At 41.7% G+C, this 20,255-nt stretch overlaps 1 protein-coding gene across 1 annotated transcript; it reads right to left on the bottom strand.

Moving 5' to 3' along the window:
- Positions 1–18,445: 18,445 nt before the first annotated feature.
- On the bottom strand, positions 18,446–19,790 carry LOC106740904 (cuticle protein 19-like). The gene is made up of 2 exons (XM_014612368.1): positions 19,532–19,790; positions 18,446–18,612 (listed from the first exon to the last, which is right to left on the bottom strand). Exons 1-2 carry the CDS (start codon positions 19,788–19,790, stop codon positions 18,446–18,448), a joined length of 426 nt encoding a protein of 141 aa, XP_014467854.1.
- Between the last annotated feature and the right edge of the window lie 465 nt (positions 19,791–20,255).

Here is a 20,255-nt window from a genome sequence, read left to right as displayed (position 1 = left end):
GGGGAGACTGCATCAGCATCCGCGGCCGGACCAGACGCGCACCTAGATGCGACAAATTCCAGATCGAGAGATAGATCTTCGTATTGCCGCGAATAATCTCGATGGCGCATGTGGCGAAATTCAAATGAGAGGCGAGACCGCCGCGATTTGTATCGCCGGCATTTCACGTCGCAATCCACAAGGGGCGGCTTTTCGCGAGCGTTTCGACAGGTTAACGCCCGTCGTGCGAGGCTTTACAGGTAAGAAGAGAAATAAATGCGAAGTGATATCGCAATTGCACGAATGACTGGGAAACACGAGTGCTTGCCGAAGTGCGATTTCTGAGTAGTCGCACCCAGAACTGGCCAGAAGTATCGCGATTGTGTACGATTGTTAATGCGATATTGGAGACTCGCTAATTCATTAAATGTAATTTCGACGGAGGAGATCTTAATTCAATCATAATAGCTTCCATGTATACACTATTTATCTATTCCTCTATGTAATTATCACTTTGATCCAGTGAGCTCTGTAACAAATACTCGCAAGATTGCAATTGACAGAGAGCTCTCAAGTTTTATCGATGCGAAATGTCCACATTATCATAGTACCTGTACCTGAGAGCAGCAGTACGAGATACGTTCCATTAAGGTAAAGCGAGACCAGGTGTCACAGTTAGGAGAGATAGTACACTGTTGTATTGTAAAGTGGGAAGTTTAGTGCGCGCGAGACTGCGTAATAAGCGACGACATTTCGGACACACATTTCCGCGCTAAATGTACTAGTTGTACTACTAAGTTATATGATTATTAATTAAGTGATATCACCCGTTGCCAGCCAAATTTCCTTCCCGTCTTACTGCGCGTGTATTTTCATATTTAATAGCTATGTACGAAAATAACGGATATATATACACCACGTCACGTACATAAGAATCTGCAAGCAGAGCAAGTTAGATAGACATCCCTGTGTGTACTTAGTTTCAGATGCGTTGCCATGTTTGTGCAAGCTGTATGAAGGCAAGTCATCTTTCGTATAAATGCGAGAGAGATGACTCAGTAACGCGGCTAAGAGAGATATCGAGTGTGATATCGAGTGCGGTGACTTCGCTATAAATTTCAATAAAAAGCAATTGCTAGAAACTCGCGCCATAAAACGCGTTTTCAGGTACGAAAAAAAAAAACAATATTTAAATACATCGCTTATTTTTTATTTAATTTCTCTCTTGTTTAACTTTTCACGATTTTATCCCGAATTGCGTATAATATTTCACACCTTCCTCTTTTCGAATATTGAAATAAATGCGCAACATATACAGAAACATTATTATTCGGGGCACTGAAAACGCGTTCGATGAAATGATTCCAACCGTACGGCCACGACGTTGCGGAGTGTTAAAGCACACCGATGAGAAACGCTAAACTACCGCAACTTCTATAACTTACGGGACTGAACTGACATCCGCCTCATCCACGGTTGCCGCGCGACTCGCTATTTTCCCGTCTCGCTGCCGCGAGAAAGCTCAATCTTACGTGCACAGTGGTGAACACATCTCGTTACACCGCCATCAGCTCCGTGTGCAGCGAACAAACAGACTTCCCTTGCGCGAGACCTCGTTAATCTTACGACGGTAACAAAGCCGTACAGGCATCCCGATGTCGTGAGAGGGATGAAAGACTTTTCGTCGCGGGGAGAAATGCGCGGCGCAACATCGGTGTAATAAAGTAAAGCGGCCACTTTACGCAGTGAGTGTATAGACTTTATAATGCAAATGCGTATGTTATGTGTGCGTGTGTGTGTGCGCGTGTGTGTGTAGCTATATGTGTAATGCGAAGTGTCCGCTTAAATTGTCAACTCCGCCATGTTACGCCGTTATGTCGCAGTCGCGAGTCTGTTGAATTTTATCGGGCCCGAATGTTTTCCCTACTTTCGCCGAGTTACGTATGAATTTATGACTACATACATTTATTTCAAAGGTGTTTATTCAAACTCTAATAACACTTTGCTTTTTTTAATACACGCAACCGGCATTTGACACTTTGACAGGCTACTGTATTCTTTTATGTTATCACAAATTCGATTTTCAACTAAAAGCCTATGATTGATTTCGCTGTCACCCCCAACCTTCGCGTAATTTAATTTATTAAATGAATGACTTGGCGGGGATCAATCACCGACCAGCTGCGGGTATCCCACCGAATTGGAGAACATTCCTCCCACTGTAATTTGAAGGTCCGTGAGCTCGACAGGCGTCTGTATTTGCGGAGATCAAGTCTATTCGAAGGGAAACAGTACGACATCGGGGTCGAAATCGCATTTAAATCTCACATGTATGGCAAATGTTCCCGGCACAACGGAAACGATCGCTCGATAGAAAAGCATGCACAGATATTCTCTCTCTCTCTCTCTCTCTCTCTCTGTCTCAGTGCGTTTATAATTAAATAAATATATCGTTTACACCTTGTCGTAATTGAATTTTGTAACATTCATTGACCGAGATCATGAAAAACATTTTAATTTTAACGAAAAAACGATTTTTTGAATATAGAAATATATTGACGTTTTAAAATATTCGTCAAATATTTAATATGGAAGTAAATTGTATTACTACATATCAATCATTATATATCAATATCATACATTTTCTTCGAAAATAGCAGAAAATATTTTGGGAATTGCGCAGGTAGTAAACGAACTATTACTTTTGATATTATCAAATATATAAAAATACGCTGTTGGAAGTTAATTATAATAAAAATTACGAAACGGCCTGTTTTTTAAATAAAAGTCTTTGCTTTATTATATCTTTTCTCCAAGTTTTATCAACGATATTTGCTGCTCATCTACCATTATAGATAGACAGTGGCGGTTCGACTTCACATTGCGCTCTTAGAATCGGCGAGGGAAGAAAAGAAGAATAAATTGAAAGTGATAATACAGTGCGGGCCGCCTTAATGCGCTGAAACGCCTTCTCTATATAGCTTTGATAAAGGGACTTTTCCCGTACGATTTCGCTTTTGCATTGTGATCGCGGCAATTCCGCTGCCAAGGCTCGTTACGGACCTCAAATGGTGCCAGTTCCCTCTGAAGAACATGAAAAGCTTCCGTACGTTTAAGCAGAATTTCTATTACGGAGGCATAACACTTATTTAAATTCGCGAATATGATACTTTATCCAGCTTTTCCGTAATAGAAAGTTTTTTTTTCTTCTTTACGAGCGTGGGTCAAAGAGCGATAATCAAGGAATATCCTGAATATATTTGCTGGCATATTTTACACTGCCCTGATTTCTTCCGTTGTTGAATTATTAATATCTATAGTATGGTACAATGAATTGTGCATAATTTAAGAAAATTTATGCATTTAAGCTTGTGAATCTGTATCGCACTACGTCATCGTAATAATGTTTTGTTAAATTTTAATTTAGAAACAGTCATATGCGCAACTTTTGAGAAAATATATCGCTCATATGTTTTAACGTATATCGTATCGAGTATACACAACTTAGTACATAGGTTTACATGAATTTTTAATGTCTCCATTAATTCTGGTAATATCGAAAGAAACTACTTTTCTGGAACGATTTCGAAGTTCCAATAGTTTAGAGGCTCTTCTTTGTATAGCTTGCGATAAAAGGATCACGCGGCGTTCATTTCATGCCTGTCATAGTGCTATTCAAATCCACCATTTGATCGGCTTAAAGATTTACGTGACTGACGATATAACAACATTCGCTTTCTGAAGATTCTGGAAAAAGCTATCACATTTCGATTCGCGACGCTACAACGCAAACGGTGTGATATGTGCATTCGTGCTTATACATACAGCTTGTTATCAAATTTATACGCATGATATAATTGCTAAATAATTTAAAGGATATAAAAAAAGAACATAATAAACACTTTGTGTATCAAGATTTAACAAAACTTATTAAATGAAGAAATTGTGCGTAACGAAAAATACATAAAATTAAAACACTAAATGTTGGAACTTAACTAAACAGCAAAACGGTGAAATGGAGGTAATGAAGGACGAAGATTTAACAGAGCAATGATCAACGTAAAATAAAGGTTAACTACTAATGAACGCTATAAGATGATTGCGCTGAAATATAATTGCCGACGTGAACTGGATTAAATGCGAACCACTGACGAAACACTAGAACTCGAATGAAATACACGGTTGCAGGAAAATTACCGTCGAGATATGTTACCGTTTGTGATTATAGTCTCACTTTTTAATATTTTTCATGCATCTCTTCTATTTCTGGAAGGCGAGAGTATTTTTCCAAGAATGCAAATACGTACGTCAGTGTGTCGAAGGGAAATTTCGTCTCTGAGTGATATGCGCGATTATGCGACAGAGGAAAAATACGACGACGCGAATTTCAACGAGGAGAGAGATAAAATTGAGAGGGAACAAGGATACGGAAATGCAAAGTATTCTTGCAGCGGATATATTTAGCTCTCGAAGAAATTTTACGTCGAAGTACCTTACGCACACGTAATATTTCTTGAATAAACTCTTTAGCGAAACAATTGCGCTTTATGCATATCGTGATATACATTCAATGCCAAATTAGATTATGACGAATAAAAATAATTTGATTGAGCTAATATAAGCATTGAGATATAAAATATAGTTGTTAATTAAAAATTGCAACGCGCCGATCTGTTTAATCAGTGTGAGAGTATTCAAACAAACGCATTAATATAAGTCAGGAATATCTCAATCCTTCGTTTAATTTTTAGCGAATTTCGTTTCGATTAAATTTTTATTTGATACATTTATATACGAGAGAATATATCAAAACGGCGAAGTCTCGGTAAATGATTTCTTTCAACACTTCTTGTGCATCTAATTATGTAGCGATTATGACAACGTTTATTTTTTGTTTCGCCATGTCTCGACATTTCGAGGGTCTTTATTATCGCCGTTGATTTAGGACGGCAAGCTCAATCATTTATTTACACGTTCCGCAACCCATATACAGGTTATATACAGATCCTTGTGTGCGTCCCTCATCATTATCGTTAATCATAGTCTCATGAACAGACGGAGGATCGATTGGATGTACGAAAAACTTCTCCGGCATCATCATTTTATTACGAAAAACAACGACGCAAAGTTTCGTCTATGAAGAAAAAAATTCCGCCGATATAACGGCGTAAGCATTCGTTCCAGTCTGTTCGACATGGCGATCCTATGAAAAAACTTTTGTGGAATTTTATCTAAAGACAATAAAAGTCGGGTTGCAATAACAAAGTTATGAAAATTTATTCGACATATTTGTGACTTTGAATAAGTAGGTTTACTACCTGCTTTACATTTCTCTCAAGTTTTCTTAAGATATGGGATATAATTTCACTTGACATGAGTACTTTTCATTGTATCTTATGTTAGAAGTATGTTAGTAAAATCGTCGGGTAAAATTATTTTAATCTGTTTCTTTACGGGTTTCCAATTTTACTAAGCTGCGCTTCCAATATGCCCTAATTACGCTGATATATATTAATATATTGAGTGTCGCGCCAATTTCACATGACTTTCCCCTCGCACCGCGTAGACCACCGATATAACCCGATTATCGCACTTATTACACATTTTTATTATATATCTTTATAAAATATTTCTCATTATATTTACACTGCAAAAATCGTTATTACGAAGAAAGGAGAGAGGCAACATAAAATATGCATTATGCAGCTTGAACAGAAAGTGCAACATGGACCACCGATGGCCCACACAGCGCTTAACAAGAAAGAGAAAGAGGTAGATAGATAGGAAATACCTTCGGCGGGGTTCGACTTTCGCAGAGTTGACATTACCGCAACATTAGTAATTCGCTTCCTTTCGATTTCTTAAGACCGCCAGAAGAAACATATAGCCGGTTGATTGCGATAAGGAAATTTCGGCTTGTAAATCTACGGAAATCCCCGATCGGGCCTCGCTGGCAGCCGGGGGAAGTCGACGGGGGGTTGAGAAGCGGCGTGGGGCTGGCTTCCCCCGGGTGTGTTTATCTACCGGGTGTGCCATCTGAATCTAACCGCGAGCAGGAGGTGAGGGCTTATCTTCTATCGGAGATTCCTGGAGTTCGGAGACTAGGTTGGCCAACGGCCAAAATGGTAATGCAAGCCCGGCAGCCACCACGCGGGCTTCGCCGAATCACATATCCAGATATTCACTTTTCGCTTTTCCGTACGGCTCTTTCCTTCGGCGCGCGCGCTCCCCGAGACGCGACGAAGGGCGAGATCGCGAAGTAGATAGAGAACGGAATGCAGTGCAGCATCTGCAAACGAATGAACTCCCCCGAAACGCAACGCGCGCGCACGATTTCACGATGCGTTTACCGCTGGCCGAACGCGTTACATTCGGCAACCGAAACGAATATTAATTGCGCGCATACGCAATATGCATACCGTGTCACATCGAACGATACGGCGAATCGAGAGGTTTCAAGCAGATATGACCTCCGAATGCGACGATAAACCTACTCTGGATATCGCGCGATATCGTTAATGTCTATGTGTTTTTTTAAAACTTCGTTATAATGTTTCCATATAAATGACAAAAATCGCTCTAAGCTGCAGTATTATAATTAAAATATCATCACCGTTGTGATAGCGCGCGCGTTGATATGAGTTATTTTATATTGTACAATGTGTACGCGCGCGAATGTGCATGAAATAAAGGCGAGAAACTATTCGAAGTACAGAACTGAGATCTGCGATCAAACAATGAGGATTGTATAACTTTCGAAATATCACTTTCACCGTAGCCGTTAGAAATCGATCGTAAGCATTTTTTGGCCAGAGAAAGCGAGACAAATTCAAAGGCGAGTGAAACGCTTATTCTCGTATGTAAATATATTACGACTCGCCGTGTAAATATGTGTGAATGACGGTTTCGATTTAATAGAAACAGCGGCATAAACAAAGATGAAATTTTATAGAAGCACGACTTTACCCGCGAGAGCAGCTTTACACCGTAATGAAATTCCATTTTTCCCTTTTCTCTTCCCTGTACCACAAACGGCAGCTGCTTGGCATTCTGATCTTGTTTCTTTTTCCGATTCGAAATAAAAATGCCTGAGGCGCGTTTTGATTACACGACGTTTCTGATTCAAATACCGATAAGTGAACTTTCTCATTAGAATCTCTTAGTTCCGGACTCGAAGTGTCGCTGTTGTTAACAGGCATCCGGCAATAATAGTAAGATGTAATCTATTGTTTCTTTCTCATTAGGAAATCTGTATAGTATCTTTTGTACTTCCGTAGTATTTCGTTGATTCTACGATTCTTCAGCTGGTGATTTCCCATCGTCCTCGTAAAACATTAAACGGTAATATCAAGAAACAATTTCGTAAGATGGACTTACGATCGTAAGACCCGTGACAAATGTGGCTCTACAAAATCACGAGTCGGCCAACGGCTGCGCTTTCGCGTTTGGGAAATAAGCGACTGCGCAGAATAATGGAAAACTGTGGAATAGCCACCGAGGCAAAATGGTGGTAAGAAGAATCTCGTGTTCGTGACTTTAACGTACTTGCGTTGACGTCGAAATGTATGTGAAGCAGTTAAGTTGAAATACGATAAAAACGTACTATAAGTCTACGTGCCCTCTTCGCCTTTGGTACGAGAAAATCCGGCAGATATATGAGTTCCGGTATCGATTGCGCGAATAACATCGGTATCGAATGAATTATTTTTAAATAATTTCCAAGTGTGTTTAATGCGAGACATCTTTTTACGAAGATTGCGCGTTATATAAATGTGTGATAAATATTGCAGTCGTACTTTGAAACTATGAAAAGGTGTGCATACATACATTGATTGAGTGGAATCGGATTTTTTTAACAATATTCCTTAAATCTTTGCAGTGTGAATAGAATCTCAATAATTAAAAACTCACATTTTTCCTCTCTCCCTCTCTCTCTCGATCCTCCAGGAAAACATATTTATAATTCCACGTAAAGCACGCAAAAGGAAATAAATAATGTTTTTATCGTACTCGAAGTCTATTTTTTAATTCGGAAGTTGATCATTTAAATACTGAAAATAACCGTACGCTATATTCTATTTTAGATAATAACAGAAAAGTATATTATAGGAATTTATATTTTATCCGCAAGTGTGTCCACACACAGTATGCGCGCTAAAGAAACCTCGGCTCATTGTGTGTCCCATTGGTAATTGGGACCGCGATGTTCTCACGCCGAGAGAAAGAAACGAACTAAAAGAAGGAGAGAGAGAACGAAGAAGACAAAGAAAGAAGGAGGAAATTAAATGAGCGGCTAAGACTCGTGCGTTTTTACACTTGTTTCCCACGTCGCGGTCAAGGAGCGACACTTCGAAGATAAGCCGTCCTTTGAAAAGTCCGAAGGGTCGGACGGCGTAGGGATGAGGGAGGGGGATGCAGAGCACGGGGAATTTAATTTCGAAGATGTGTGTCCGCGGAACGAACGCGACGTTGGCCGCCGTGAATAACGTGTCGTCTTTCACGATACGTGGCTGTAAAGAGGTGGCGCGTACCTCGGCGGAAACGGAGCCCGAATAGACCGACAATCGATTCCCTGCCGTGCAAAGCCGTTCGTAGCATACAAAGAGGGTAGAAAAGAAACGGGCCGTAGGATGGAAGGATTCGTGAGTAAGTTTAGATGGAGGCGTGGCCGGGAGCCGATGGTGAAGAAATTGCGGATGCGCGTGTGGATATGTGTGTAATATGTTCCGGGACAAGGAAAAGCGGACAGCGGGAAACTGTTCTTCTCATGTAACTCACATACCGCTCTTTATCGAGAAATTTATTGTTTACGACGCGATTTCCGATAATAAATGGATCTCGATATTAGTGCGGCGAAAAATGAATTTCAGGTGCAGGAATTTACCTTGCGTGAAAATATAAAGGCGTATCGAATATTTCGCAAGATATTCCTCTAATTAACTTGCCGGCCGTGAATCTGAAAGGTATTTACGTCTGTCGCAAAGTTGAATAGAGTTTTCTTCGATGTTCGGCGATGAACAACCGCTCTCTGATTATGTCAGCGTCTAAGTGTCTGTGGGAAGATTTAAGATTCATTATCGATTACTACCACACGTCTGCAGATTTTCCGGGCGAGCCTGCATGCATATGCGCGTGTCCGTGGAATGGTGAGCTCTGGCGGATGTATCTTGGCGGAGGACCAAGACTTTAATGTTATCCGGCAATAAGGGGAGCCGGTTGTGGACGCAGGGGCGGTAGGGCATCGTGAAATTATCGTCACTCGGGCATTTACTGGTTTCCACAGGGGACGCCGAGCACCTCGGTTGTGCGGCGCGGAGAAAAGTCCATCCTTGCTCCGCTCCTTTCCGCGTTCCTTCATCCGTTGTCCGCCCCATCCCTTTGCAGGATTCCATTTTCCGATATTATTGCACACTCCGTTTTGCCTCTATTCACGGCCGGTGAGCGCGAAAATCTGAGAAATAAAGTCGAACGCTCCTTTCAGAGACTAGTTTCCGCAAATATATCTGGTGGAGTTTCAATGCGGTATACGGAAGAGATTCAGTTCTCCTCTGTTCCATCCGCAATGTTCGTAACCTGTCAGGCCGAGGGGTCAGCTATAACTCGGGAGGAAGGTGCGAGATTTTCCCGAGTCAGCGCAACAAATTCGCATCGACGTGTAAGAGGGACAATCTATCGCGAGCGCATTCTATTTTGTTCAAAGATTTTGACTTTCGGTGTAATCTCAATCATGTGTAAAGTTCAAGTAATATTGTTAGACGTATAAATTAATTCTGTGCTTTTATTGCCGAAAATCAAGATTTATTTATCAATGGAAGATGTGCAATTTTAATTATCAAAATTATCTCCGTTATTATTGACAACGTTACATCATCTATCGAGCAGCTGTCGAAATCCATCGCGATAGAAACTTGATGGTTTCAAATCGATCAAATCATCGATGGATTTCCGAATATTCTTTATTGTTTTAAAATATGTCTCCGTCAAATGACGTTGCAACGACCAGGAACTTGGTGAAAATCTGAAGGGGTAAAGTCTGGATAATAAGCCGGGTGTGGTACAACTTTTCGTTTCATTTGCCATGTGACTTACTGCACCAAGAGCCGAATAAATCATTTTTGTGTCCTCAGCCATTTTCTTCGCAGTTGAAGCGAGAAAGAATGCAACGTCGAATATCCACTTTATCAGTAGCACTACTATTCGCCGCTATTTTTTGATCTGGTTGCACTGATCATTCTGCAATGTTATATGACGTTTTGCGAACATAGATGGCAAATTTTTAAGATCACAATCGAGCAGAAGAATATTCAGATTTAAAATGCTTATTAGAAATGGGTAAAGCTAAAGGCAGCGAATTGACTTACACATCTAATACGATACTGCAAGATGGAAACAAGAAACTTCTTGTGTTACCGCCTATTCAAGTTTCCACAGAAAGTACATAGAGACGACTCGCTACAGAAATGAAAGAGATTCAAATAAAAGGCGCATGATGTTTTCTGTCGTAGACGTAAGCCATCTGTGCGTTATGAAATTATTTATCCAGAAATATTGAAGAAACTTCATAAATTCTCGGCGAAATTACAATTAGTCGTTAATAAGTCTCTGCCATGCCTGCTCACGGAAGCTGAAAGCCGATGAAACACGACGTGCTCCGTATTTGCTGGAAGGGAATGCCATTTCTGTTCAAAGGGTTAGCCATTTTTCCTTACGTTCCCGCAATAATCCACGCTCGATCCTTTGTCCATTTCCATCACGGAGCACACCGGACTCTTTCATCCGAGTTCCCGAAAATTTCACTACGGCCGACCGCACGTCTCCCCGAGAGGACCGACTATTCTTCTTCGGGAGGAGAAAAAGGAGTTCGGTAAGTAACGACGGTGAGCGATTTTCCGCTTCCGGTCAAACGAGCCGTGTCGCATCGAAGAGTAGGAAGCAGCTTCTTTGTCGCGGTCGCAAAACAAATCCGTCAGAACTCCGCGGGTCGGCCATGCGCGACGCGGCGCGGGATAGTTACTTCGGGATATTTTCATGGCGCTTTTCCGCCCGGGGACGACGCTTTATCTCAGACGCGCCGGAGAACTGCGCGAATTTATGGAAATCTTGGATACATATTGGATAAAAGTGTTTTATGGGACGAGCGGCGCAACGTACGGAGAGCGGTTGCGTTGCCAAACATCCGGCGGATTTAATCCGTTCTTTTCGCGTGGGAGTTGCGAACGGAAATGCACGCTGTTACTCGTGAGTGAACGCACGCTTCGCAATGAGATGGCACTGTAGGATTTATGAACCCGCTTGTGCTGGCGATTTTTACTTTTTATTCCTTTGACGCCGGCGGGTACGCGAGCGCGGTAATTGAAACGTCACTCGATACCAGAAGTCGTTCCGGTTGAATGAAAGAACGACGGTACGTACAGAGGAAGTAATCGTCGTAAGAACGAAATCTCGACCTCTGAATTTGGAGAAACGTCCTGGAAGTCATTCCTTGGAATACGTTTCCTGGATTATAGGTAGTATGAGAACAAAAGTTGAAATAACACAAACTCAGTAACGTAGACATTAATTTAATTTTCCAAGTTATACATAGAGGAAGTATCGTAATAAAAATTATCACAAAATTTTGTGACATTGGACCATACCGGAATTATGACTGAAATTATGGTGCGTGTTGTATTCTTTAGTGATATATATTATGTGTACACTTCATTAAAGATTATGAGATTACCCACATAATAACTTCGATAATAATCCCGGTATAATCCAGCATTACAAACTTTTGTGGTAATTTTCACTACAATTTTTCCCCATGCTTGCAACTTAATTGTGTTTAATGATTATTATAAGTTAATGTACTTATATATAATTGCAATGCACTTGTTTCTACGCATAAAATAGAGAATTTTCATAATTATTACAACTGAGTTCGATTATCAAAATTGAAGCTTGCAAGCGTGCATCGCGTCGTAACTAAGCAGCTGCAGGAAATAGAGTAGAACATAGGATTCCTGAAGATCTTCGTGAAAACATTGATAATTCGACTAGAGTTTATGAATTGTCAATATCGTTTATATCGAAAGGAGCGAGGCGACCGGTGTTGCGAAAGTTAAATGGAAACGAGTTAGCCTGGTAACAGGCGATAAGTCGAAGTCTCGATTAGCTTTTGAAGCTTGTCGATAATGATACGCCATTGTGATCGAGCCTCTCAAAGGACCAATTTTATAAAACGCTCTTTCGCGAGAATTCTGTCTTCTCTGTTCGGAACAAACGTGAAAGTGTTCCCATAGACAGGATTTCCTAAGTTCATCGCATCTTCTTTTATACATGGTTTATGTAGTGTAGCCGATTTATATCCATTTCCTCTTTAGTAGAAATTAAGTTGAATGTGCCATCATTTTGCACTCTTCTCGTATATTTTATATCGGGTATCTTTTTTTTTATTTATTCTAAAACACTATCAGTTTTATGTTAAATGAAAAACTATCTGGTTATATTTATATATAATTTTCTAGTAAAATTCATGAAACAGTCTATCGATTTTACGCATCGATAATTCGAGAGATATTTTTGTTTCATTCGATATTTTGATGAAAGGAAATCCAACCCAAAATCTTCAAACGAAAAAATCGAATACGTAGCTTAATGCAATTTAAATGTGTTTCTTACTAAAGATGAAGTTATATGTTTCATGAGGAACAGCATATCTATACGGAAAAAAATATTAATTTTATTCATTAAAATAGAATTTCATTTACAAACGCGATTATACAAAGTATAACTCGACAGAAAAAATATATCGAAGCTCCTTGTGACTGCGTTTTCGCCAACATAATACTCTACTTCTCGTTACAAATCCTGTAATAAAAGAGGGTGCTAGTCTTACTAACCGATCGTTATCCTAGCTGGAAACTTTACAATGAACTAGTTCGGAACTTCTGTTCGATCAGGTTGCATCCTGTGAAAGCAAAGTATATCCACCGCCCGAAGAAAATCGTTACCTCGCGAGCCACCGCTACTGCGCGTTGTCTTATAGAAAAAAGTTTTTATTCTACAAACATATTTACACAGCGTTCTTTCCGGCTTCAATGTATCGTCCGGAGAGTAGACTCTTCGAATTAGCGAACAGGAAGTCCACGGTTCTCAAGAGTTTCCGGCGAGACGAGCGTCGAAACGCTCCTCACGTTCTCCGTTTGCGGTATATTGTTGCGTTGTCTATTCGTTACAGTCGATATGTTCGACTACTAGGCTGTATCGCGATAGTGATATGATTTTTAATCACCCCAACAAATAACATCTATCCGTTACATCTCTCAGTCACGTGTTAAAACACGATATAAAAAACAAAATGGATGTAAAGTTAAAAATATATGCAGGAATTAAACGGAAACGATTTTTTATCGACGCGCGATTATTCAATATTGATCAAAAGTGAACCACCGTAACCGAATGTGTATGCATATATGATTAACTTGATTGCACGCAGCTTGCAAGAATATTTACAAGAAGTTTCCAATTTGCCGCGCTATTTGCATTTGAATTATTGCACCATTTATAAAAGTACGAAAAGTCTTTAGCATCGGCCGACCGGCGCGCAGTTGAAATTATGCGAATAAATTTTGCGTAAGAATTTTACGCAGAGCTACAGGAAGCCGACTCCGGCAGCCGTTAACGAAGAACTAATTGATGTCATGAGACGTCCGCTCTACGGTCATGGGGAAAAGGGAAAACGTGAAAAGGAAAATAAATGTCGACGGTTGTAAATCTGAAAGGCCGGCGGAGCTGCGCGCCCGCGATCTATGACTTCCAATTAGCCGAACGTACGGGCGACGTTCGAGGAAGCTCGGGTAATATGTCGTAAATTGAAAAGTAACTTCCATCGGGAAACCCGCGAGCTGACCTGTTAATTCTTGACGATCGTTTTATCGAGTCTTACTTAATTCAGCGTACCGTCTCCCTTTACTCAGCGGCGCGGATGGAGGAGCCTGCCCACGGGATAATTAAACTCCCAGCTTGGCCCGAATGCCCGGCAAGTATTAATGGAATTTATAATGGTCTTTTTGTGAGAGCACTTTAAGCCGGCGAACCGTGAAACTCTTCCCCCCAGCGGTCGGCCGGGCTCACTTCTAGATGACGGTGATTTGAAACGCGATAACAGCTCCTCTCCTCGGCGTCAACGATAATCGGCCGATCTTCGGACGGGGATCAAGATGCATCGTTACGGGACAATCCGGCATTCTCGATGCAAATCCCCGAGATGAAACAACGCCGAATTTTGTCGCGTGACCGCTCTGTTTGCAGTTAAGAAATCATTCGCTCGGTTGATTTCTCGCGGAATTATTGCTCGCTTAATCGGGTGATCGGACCGTACAGTCGGCAATTATTATTTTACCGTAATGAAGTTTGATTGAACAACATGGCAACAACTCGGCGAAATAATCTTTATCGAATTGCTGAGCTAAAATCTCGTTTTACGTAACCGGATCGGTTCTTCCCGTGGTTAAATAAATTTTATTTTTCGCCCTTATTGGGACGCTGCGATCCGAGAATAATGCACGAAACCGCCGTTCGATTTAATCGATGCACATGCCACCGATTCTTGGGCGATTGCAGTGTAATTCGGCCGATAATATTCCAGATAATGCATGCTTCAAGTTTTACTCTGTTACACAAATATCGCTACAACTGAACTGTGCAGAGCGACTCGCATGTTCCGGCTTATCTGCTTTAACATATCACAGGTCGAAATAATTGCACTGTGCGAAATCTTGACGATGGCTGGGAAAGCGCGTGGGATAAAACTGTGTGTGCATAAGTTGCGGCGTACAAAAGTCGGCGAATACGTTCTTTCAGCAACGACTTTCGATCGTCGAGCTTTCTTTCGTGGTGGCTTAATTCGACGCGAGCGGCAGTTTATTATGCCGTACGGCCGGGATGCCGTTTCCGGGACACTCTTATCTCTGTCCAGCGTTCTAGGATGAATTAGATTTTTACGGCCGTGAAGTGTAGGCTAAGGAAATAAGGGGCAGGAAGGGGTATACGGCTGCGGCTTCGAGGGAATGAGCCACGCCGGCTGGAGTCGAATAACAACGCCACCTTGGAAGCGCCTTGCCCGTCGGAATAATAAGGACTCCATTCCCCCCGAGATCGAGAAAATCGATTGCACCCTATCACGTCCATCTCGCATTATTGCCACCGCCTGTTCCCGACAACTCACCCCGTCCCCTGACGTGACGACCGCCTGAATGTGACTACGCTCGGCAGGGTGTCGTGACCGGACGTCCGGGGTCCAACTAAAAACCTTGTTAATACGGGATGTAAGAATATGCGCACTTTGCATTAATGTTAAATCCTTCAAGTTCCTCGAACGCGGCACAAAGCATGCGCTTATAACTTTAGTATTATAATAACATATTATATTATGAATTCATTTAATCGCGCTGCTTCCCTCATTACAAAGGCTTACGTATAGAGTTTCGGATAATTTTTTCGGGATCTGCGGTGTACAGGTAGAACAGGTGAAACCGAGTGGAAAAATCATGTATCATTTTGCAAAGTTTGCCACAGTTAGTGAGGAATTAATTTTATTAAGTTCAAAGAAAATCTTTCCTCTGTGTACTATTTGTTTTAATTAAAGCAGAAGAAAATATATAGATAATACAATAGGAGATGGATAGATATAATTGAAACCGGAAGTGGCCGTAATTTTAGTGAGATTTTTGTCAGTGCACGTAAGTAAAACGATCGATTTTAAGTAAATTACGAGCACTGATGCGAAATTAAAATACTCGACATTTCTCCCGATATTTGGGAAATTAGAAGTTCAAATGTTCCTCCGTTCTGACTGATCTCCACCGACGCTGCTCTCATCCGGAGGAGCTCGCAAGACCCGAACAATGCGCTCGGCGGGCGATCCTTGCGGATTAGTTGGTGTTCGCAAGGCGGCGTCAGGACTTTGAGAAATCGCGATGGGAAGGGAAGGGAGAGAGGCGGTACTGACCGGAATAACACACGCTGATAAAATTACCCTCTTCGCGGAGTTGGGGAAGAAGTAGTTTCGGAATTGTCTGTTTTTCTGCGTTGGGCGGAGAGGCGGGCGCGCGAGATTTCATTTATCACTTCCGTGAATAAGGGCTAGCCGAAGGAAGCCCTTTTGTAACTGCGCTCGTGAGCGGGTGGTAGTGAATTATAAAAAAAAAAGGAGATAAAGAGAAGAAAAAAGGAAAAGAAAAGAAACAGAGAGAGGGGGGGGGGGACAAGAAAGCCTCGATACACGGAGACCGGATGTATTATCGTTCACATAAATGGAATCATTGAAACCACGTGCGCGCTGTATGTTTTCCCTGTTCATATATCATATCTCGCAGTTTTCTTCCTCCCCTGTTATCAATCATGATTATTCGCGTAATATACAGGGCTCGAGTACGCCGTGCATTCGCGATGATTTATTCCGGGTTGGATTTTTGCGCGAAATTACGACCGCAGAGTTAGTGGAATTGCTCGACCGAAAGTATCGAATTGCGGGGCGCGCGCGCGCGCGGCACGACATGCACGTTGATTATTATATTCGACATGCCCCCCCCCCTTCTCTCTCTCTCTCTCTCCCGTTGGTAGGTTTCAACGACGAAGGCCAACCATCGTGATTAACGTTGTTATTGTTCATTTATAAACGAACGTTAGTTCATGTCTCACCACGCCCGGAATCGTTTTACGTATTTATGCCCTCGATGTATACGAAATATGACACACTCGGCTTTGAGAGTCAATGGTGCATGCACCGGGGTTAAATTTCGTTCGCATCTTAGATGCGCCATGAAAAATTAATACGTCGTCTGACGAGCAGTCACGAGCAGCTACAAACCCCCGATGATGGGCGTCGTCGACATTTAAGCTTAGTCTCGTCTTTCGGGATGAGGAGCGCTCGGCGGTGCAGCGCGCGTCTCTTTTGACTCAAAGGAGTCGGCGTCTTAATTTCATCCTTTTAATCGGAACTTCCGACGAGCGGGGCTGAAATTACATCGTGGATATGCCTACGCTCGCGCGCAAATATTTACCGGGCCGTTATTCCGTTAACCATTTACACTCTTTAGATACAGCGATTCCGAGCGGCTCCTCCGAGCTGATATCGCAAACACAACGCGTACGTCGTGAGACGCGTCCCCAAAAAGATTCCAAGTAATCACGGGATATTCGTGGGGAAAATTGCCGGCGGTGGAATTAACGAATTATCCGCTATCAAAGGTTTATATCAAACGCACAGCTGCTGGATTAAAGTATCACACAGATCGCTCTCTCCCGCAAACTTTTCTTCCGTGAACGTTCGCTAATTTAATGTAAACAGCGAAACTTCCCTCGTTGAGGGACGAAACCCGCAAGTCGTCAGCCATGGATCTTTCGCATTATTTGAGTCATTTCTACAGCTTGTGCCTTCTAATGCGATAATGGAAAATTACACGCCATTCGGCGCCCGGTGTAGCTTCCGCAAGTGCAATTCAATTTCTGCTGGTCTATTCGCGCGATAGCGATCGTGCTGGCTCTCAATACGTGACCCAATATGTTCGTAGAAGCTTAGAACGTCTCACTCGCTCATTGGGCTAGACCTATGTACACGCAATCTGTCCATTTATTTGTCCTGCCTACACTTCCGAGTTGCGATCGTCATTCCCTAAGTAATAACGCTTTCGATTACATAAGCGAAGTCGTAATAACGTTCGATGGAAGTATGAAATGCAATCTAGTAACTATTCCGGGAGTAATGCAGGAACACTATGTAGCTGTGTTGATAACCGTCTAATTTTACTAAATCTACGAAAATCTACCGAATCGAATGAGAATGATAAGAAGAGTGCACTTCTGCCAATATTGCTTTTCAGGAGGAAACAAATTGCTTTTAATTCAGTTTGAGAACTTGTAAGGATATTGTGATCATTTTAATGTTCGTGAAGATCGCTACAATTGACGTATTACGTTGGAATTTTGTGGAGAAAACGTTAACTTGGAATTTTCCTCGGGATCTATTACTGAAAGACAATGCGGTACTTCTGGGAAACTTCGTATATGCACATGTACGTACGGCAATATGATAACTTTCAGAAGGAAGAGCTTCCTCGAACCGAATGTTTCTTCGAAATGCTTCAAAACGAGTTTCGTACAGAAAGCATACCGGCATTTCCGCAAATGAGCAAGTTTGCATTACTTTCCACGATACAAATTTCTACGTGCTATATGCCACTCTCGAGCACAGATAATGCAAGTACAGGTTGCATCCTTAGTGCAGCTTCTCGTTTTCCCGCAATTTCGCAGATGTGGGAAAACTCGAAATTAGACGGAAACAAAAGCGAAATGCATTGTAAATTAGAAAGAGTGAGCGAACTATATTTATTTACAATCATTATAACAGAAGGGGTGGGCAACAGCTTGGAACAAACATCCTGTTGTCGTGCGTAATTAACGTAATTAAAATTTCGCAAAGCGTTCAGTAGCGTTCATGCTCGCGACCGTCGTATGTGCCATCGTGATGATTATTGCCATCGGAGTTGCGGACGTGAGCAAAAAATCCTCCGTGCGGATCGGCGTGGTAATTCACGATTCTGACATTACCGCCCGGCTCTTTGACGGTGTATTCGCCGACAACTTTTTCTCCTGAAAACGAAAAAGCGCGCTTGTGTGGTAATGTGAGCGCGGCGACAAACAACGCACTGGCCGTTACAGCGAACGTCCGCAAATGTGCATTAATTGTACAAAATTAGATACGCGGATGTGTCATCGATATTACCGTAATGCATGCGCCGCCCACATATTATGTTACGTCAATATAGGTACCGCCGCGCTGTTTAATTAAAATGGAGCGCACTAAAGCGTACTGTCGTGTAATCTAACCCCATCATTTATAACGTTTAACTACGACATCGCCATCGGGCATCGTTAAATGCAAAAATAACGGCCGAGAGAGAGAGAGAGAGAAAAGCCGTGTCGACAAGTTTAACGCGACTTTCCGCCCGGCTTTTTGCGATTCGGAGTTGCGCTTTGGAATATCTTTTGCATGCAAACGTCTGGTTTGCACCCAAACAAACTTTGATCGAAATTCCCAGGGACTTCACTAATATTTAGACCGCGCGGCATTTTCCGCGCTATTGCGCAGCCATCATAAAAAATTCAACAGCACTTTGCGCGGTTACATAAATTTTAATCAATTCGATGTGTTGAATATTTCACGAAACTTAAGTCGCTGTTCAGATAGATCCAGTTTAAACATAGCAATAAGACCTGTACGCGTCAGCGTACAACTTGCTGTACAACAGCAACATGCATCCACTCGGATGACATTAAAGCATCTTGAAATGTTTTTTAGACATATGCGTCGTTCAATTGACACAGAAAAACCAAATATTATCGATTAGGAAATTTACGGTAGTGCGAACAAGTTAATTTTAATCCGTGATCCCAGCAATGTAAAACCACAATTATTAAATGATTTTGCAACATCGATAATATTAGTCGCATTTTCAAATCATATTTTTCGGTAATTCGCTATTTTCAATATTTTGCGTGGAGACTTTACCGTCTCTGTGTTCTTTCTGTCCGTGGTAATCTCCAGTGTGATGATCCTCGACCCCGTATGCGAATTCGTACTTAGGATGCGCAAGGTAGTCCACGTGCTGATGGCCGTGCTTATCGTGAACAACTATTTCGCGTCCGTGTCCTTCGACCGGTCCGTGAAAATGCGCAAAGCTGTGAGCGTGTCCTGCCAATCCACTTTGGATCTCTACGAGGACCAATACGGCCAATAGTGGGACGAGCTGCCGACAAATGCTTGTCATTTACATATATTTTCGTACGGTGTGCGCGGAACAAATTTTAGTATCTTAGAATACAACGATTCCCTACTGTCGATTATAAGTGGAGTCTCTTACTTGCCTCGCGATAAACGAATTTCATTAATGGATTCGACAGGGAACTAATGTGGCAATGGTATTTGAGATAATTTTATTGTAAATTCGATCAAATACCAGGCACTTTGCGAATTGAATGTTTTATCCCGATGAAAATTCGCAAAGATTCATCGTAACTCTTTAACATTTATTGAAAATCGCGCGAAACATTTTATTCTCTCAGTCGCGGATTTTTATGGTACGTTAAATATCACGCCGCCAGAAATGACGGTTGCAGACTGCAATAATCGGGGCGATTAATGATGAATCAGCATCCGATATAATGAAGCATTTTTCCAAATACGAACCTTCGTGGTCATGTTTTCGATATTCACTGTTCACTTAAATGATACA

The sequence above is a fragment of the Dinoponera quadriceps genome, unplaced genomic scaffold, assembly GCF_001313825.1.
Source record: "Dinoponera quadriceps isolate SergipeBrazil2010 unplaced genomic scaffold, ASM131382v1 scaffold397, whole genome shotgun sequence".
Classification (NCBI taxonomy): Eukaryota; Metazoa; Arthropoda; class Insecta; order Hymenoptera; family Formicidae; genus Dinoponera; species Dinoponera quadriceps.
Note: the sequence above shows the minus strand (reverse complement) of the source record. Positions and strands in the feature narration are given on the sequence as shown.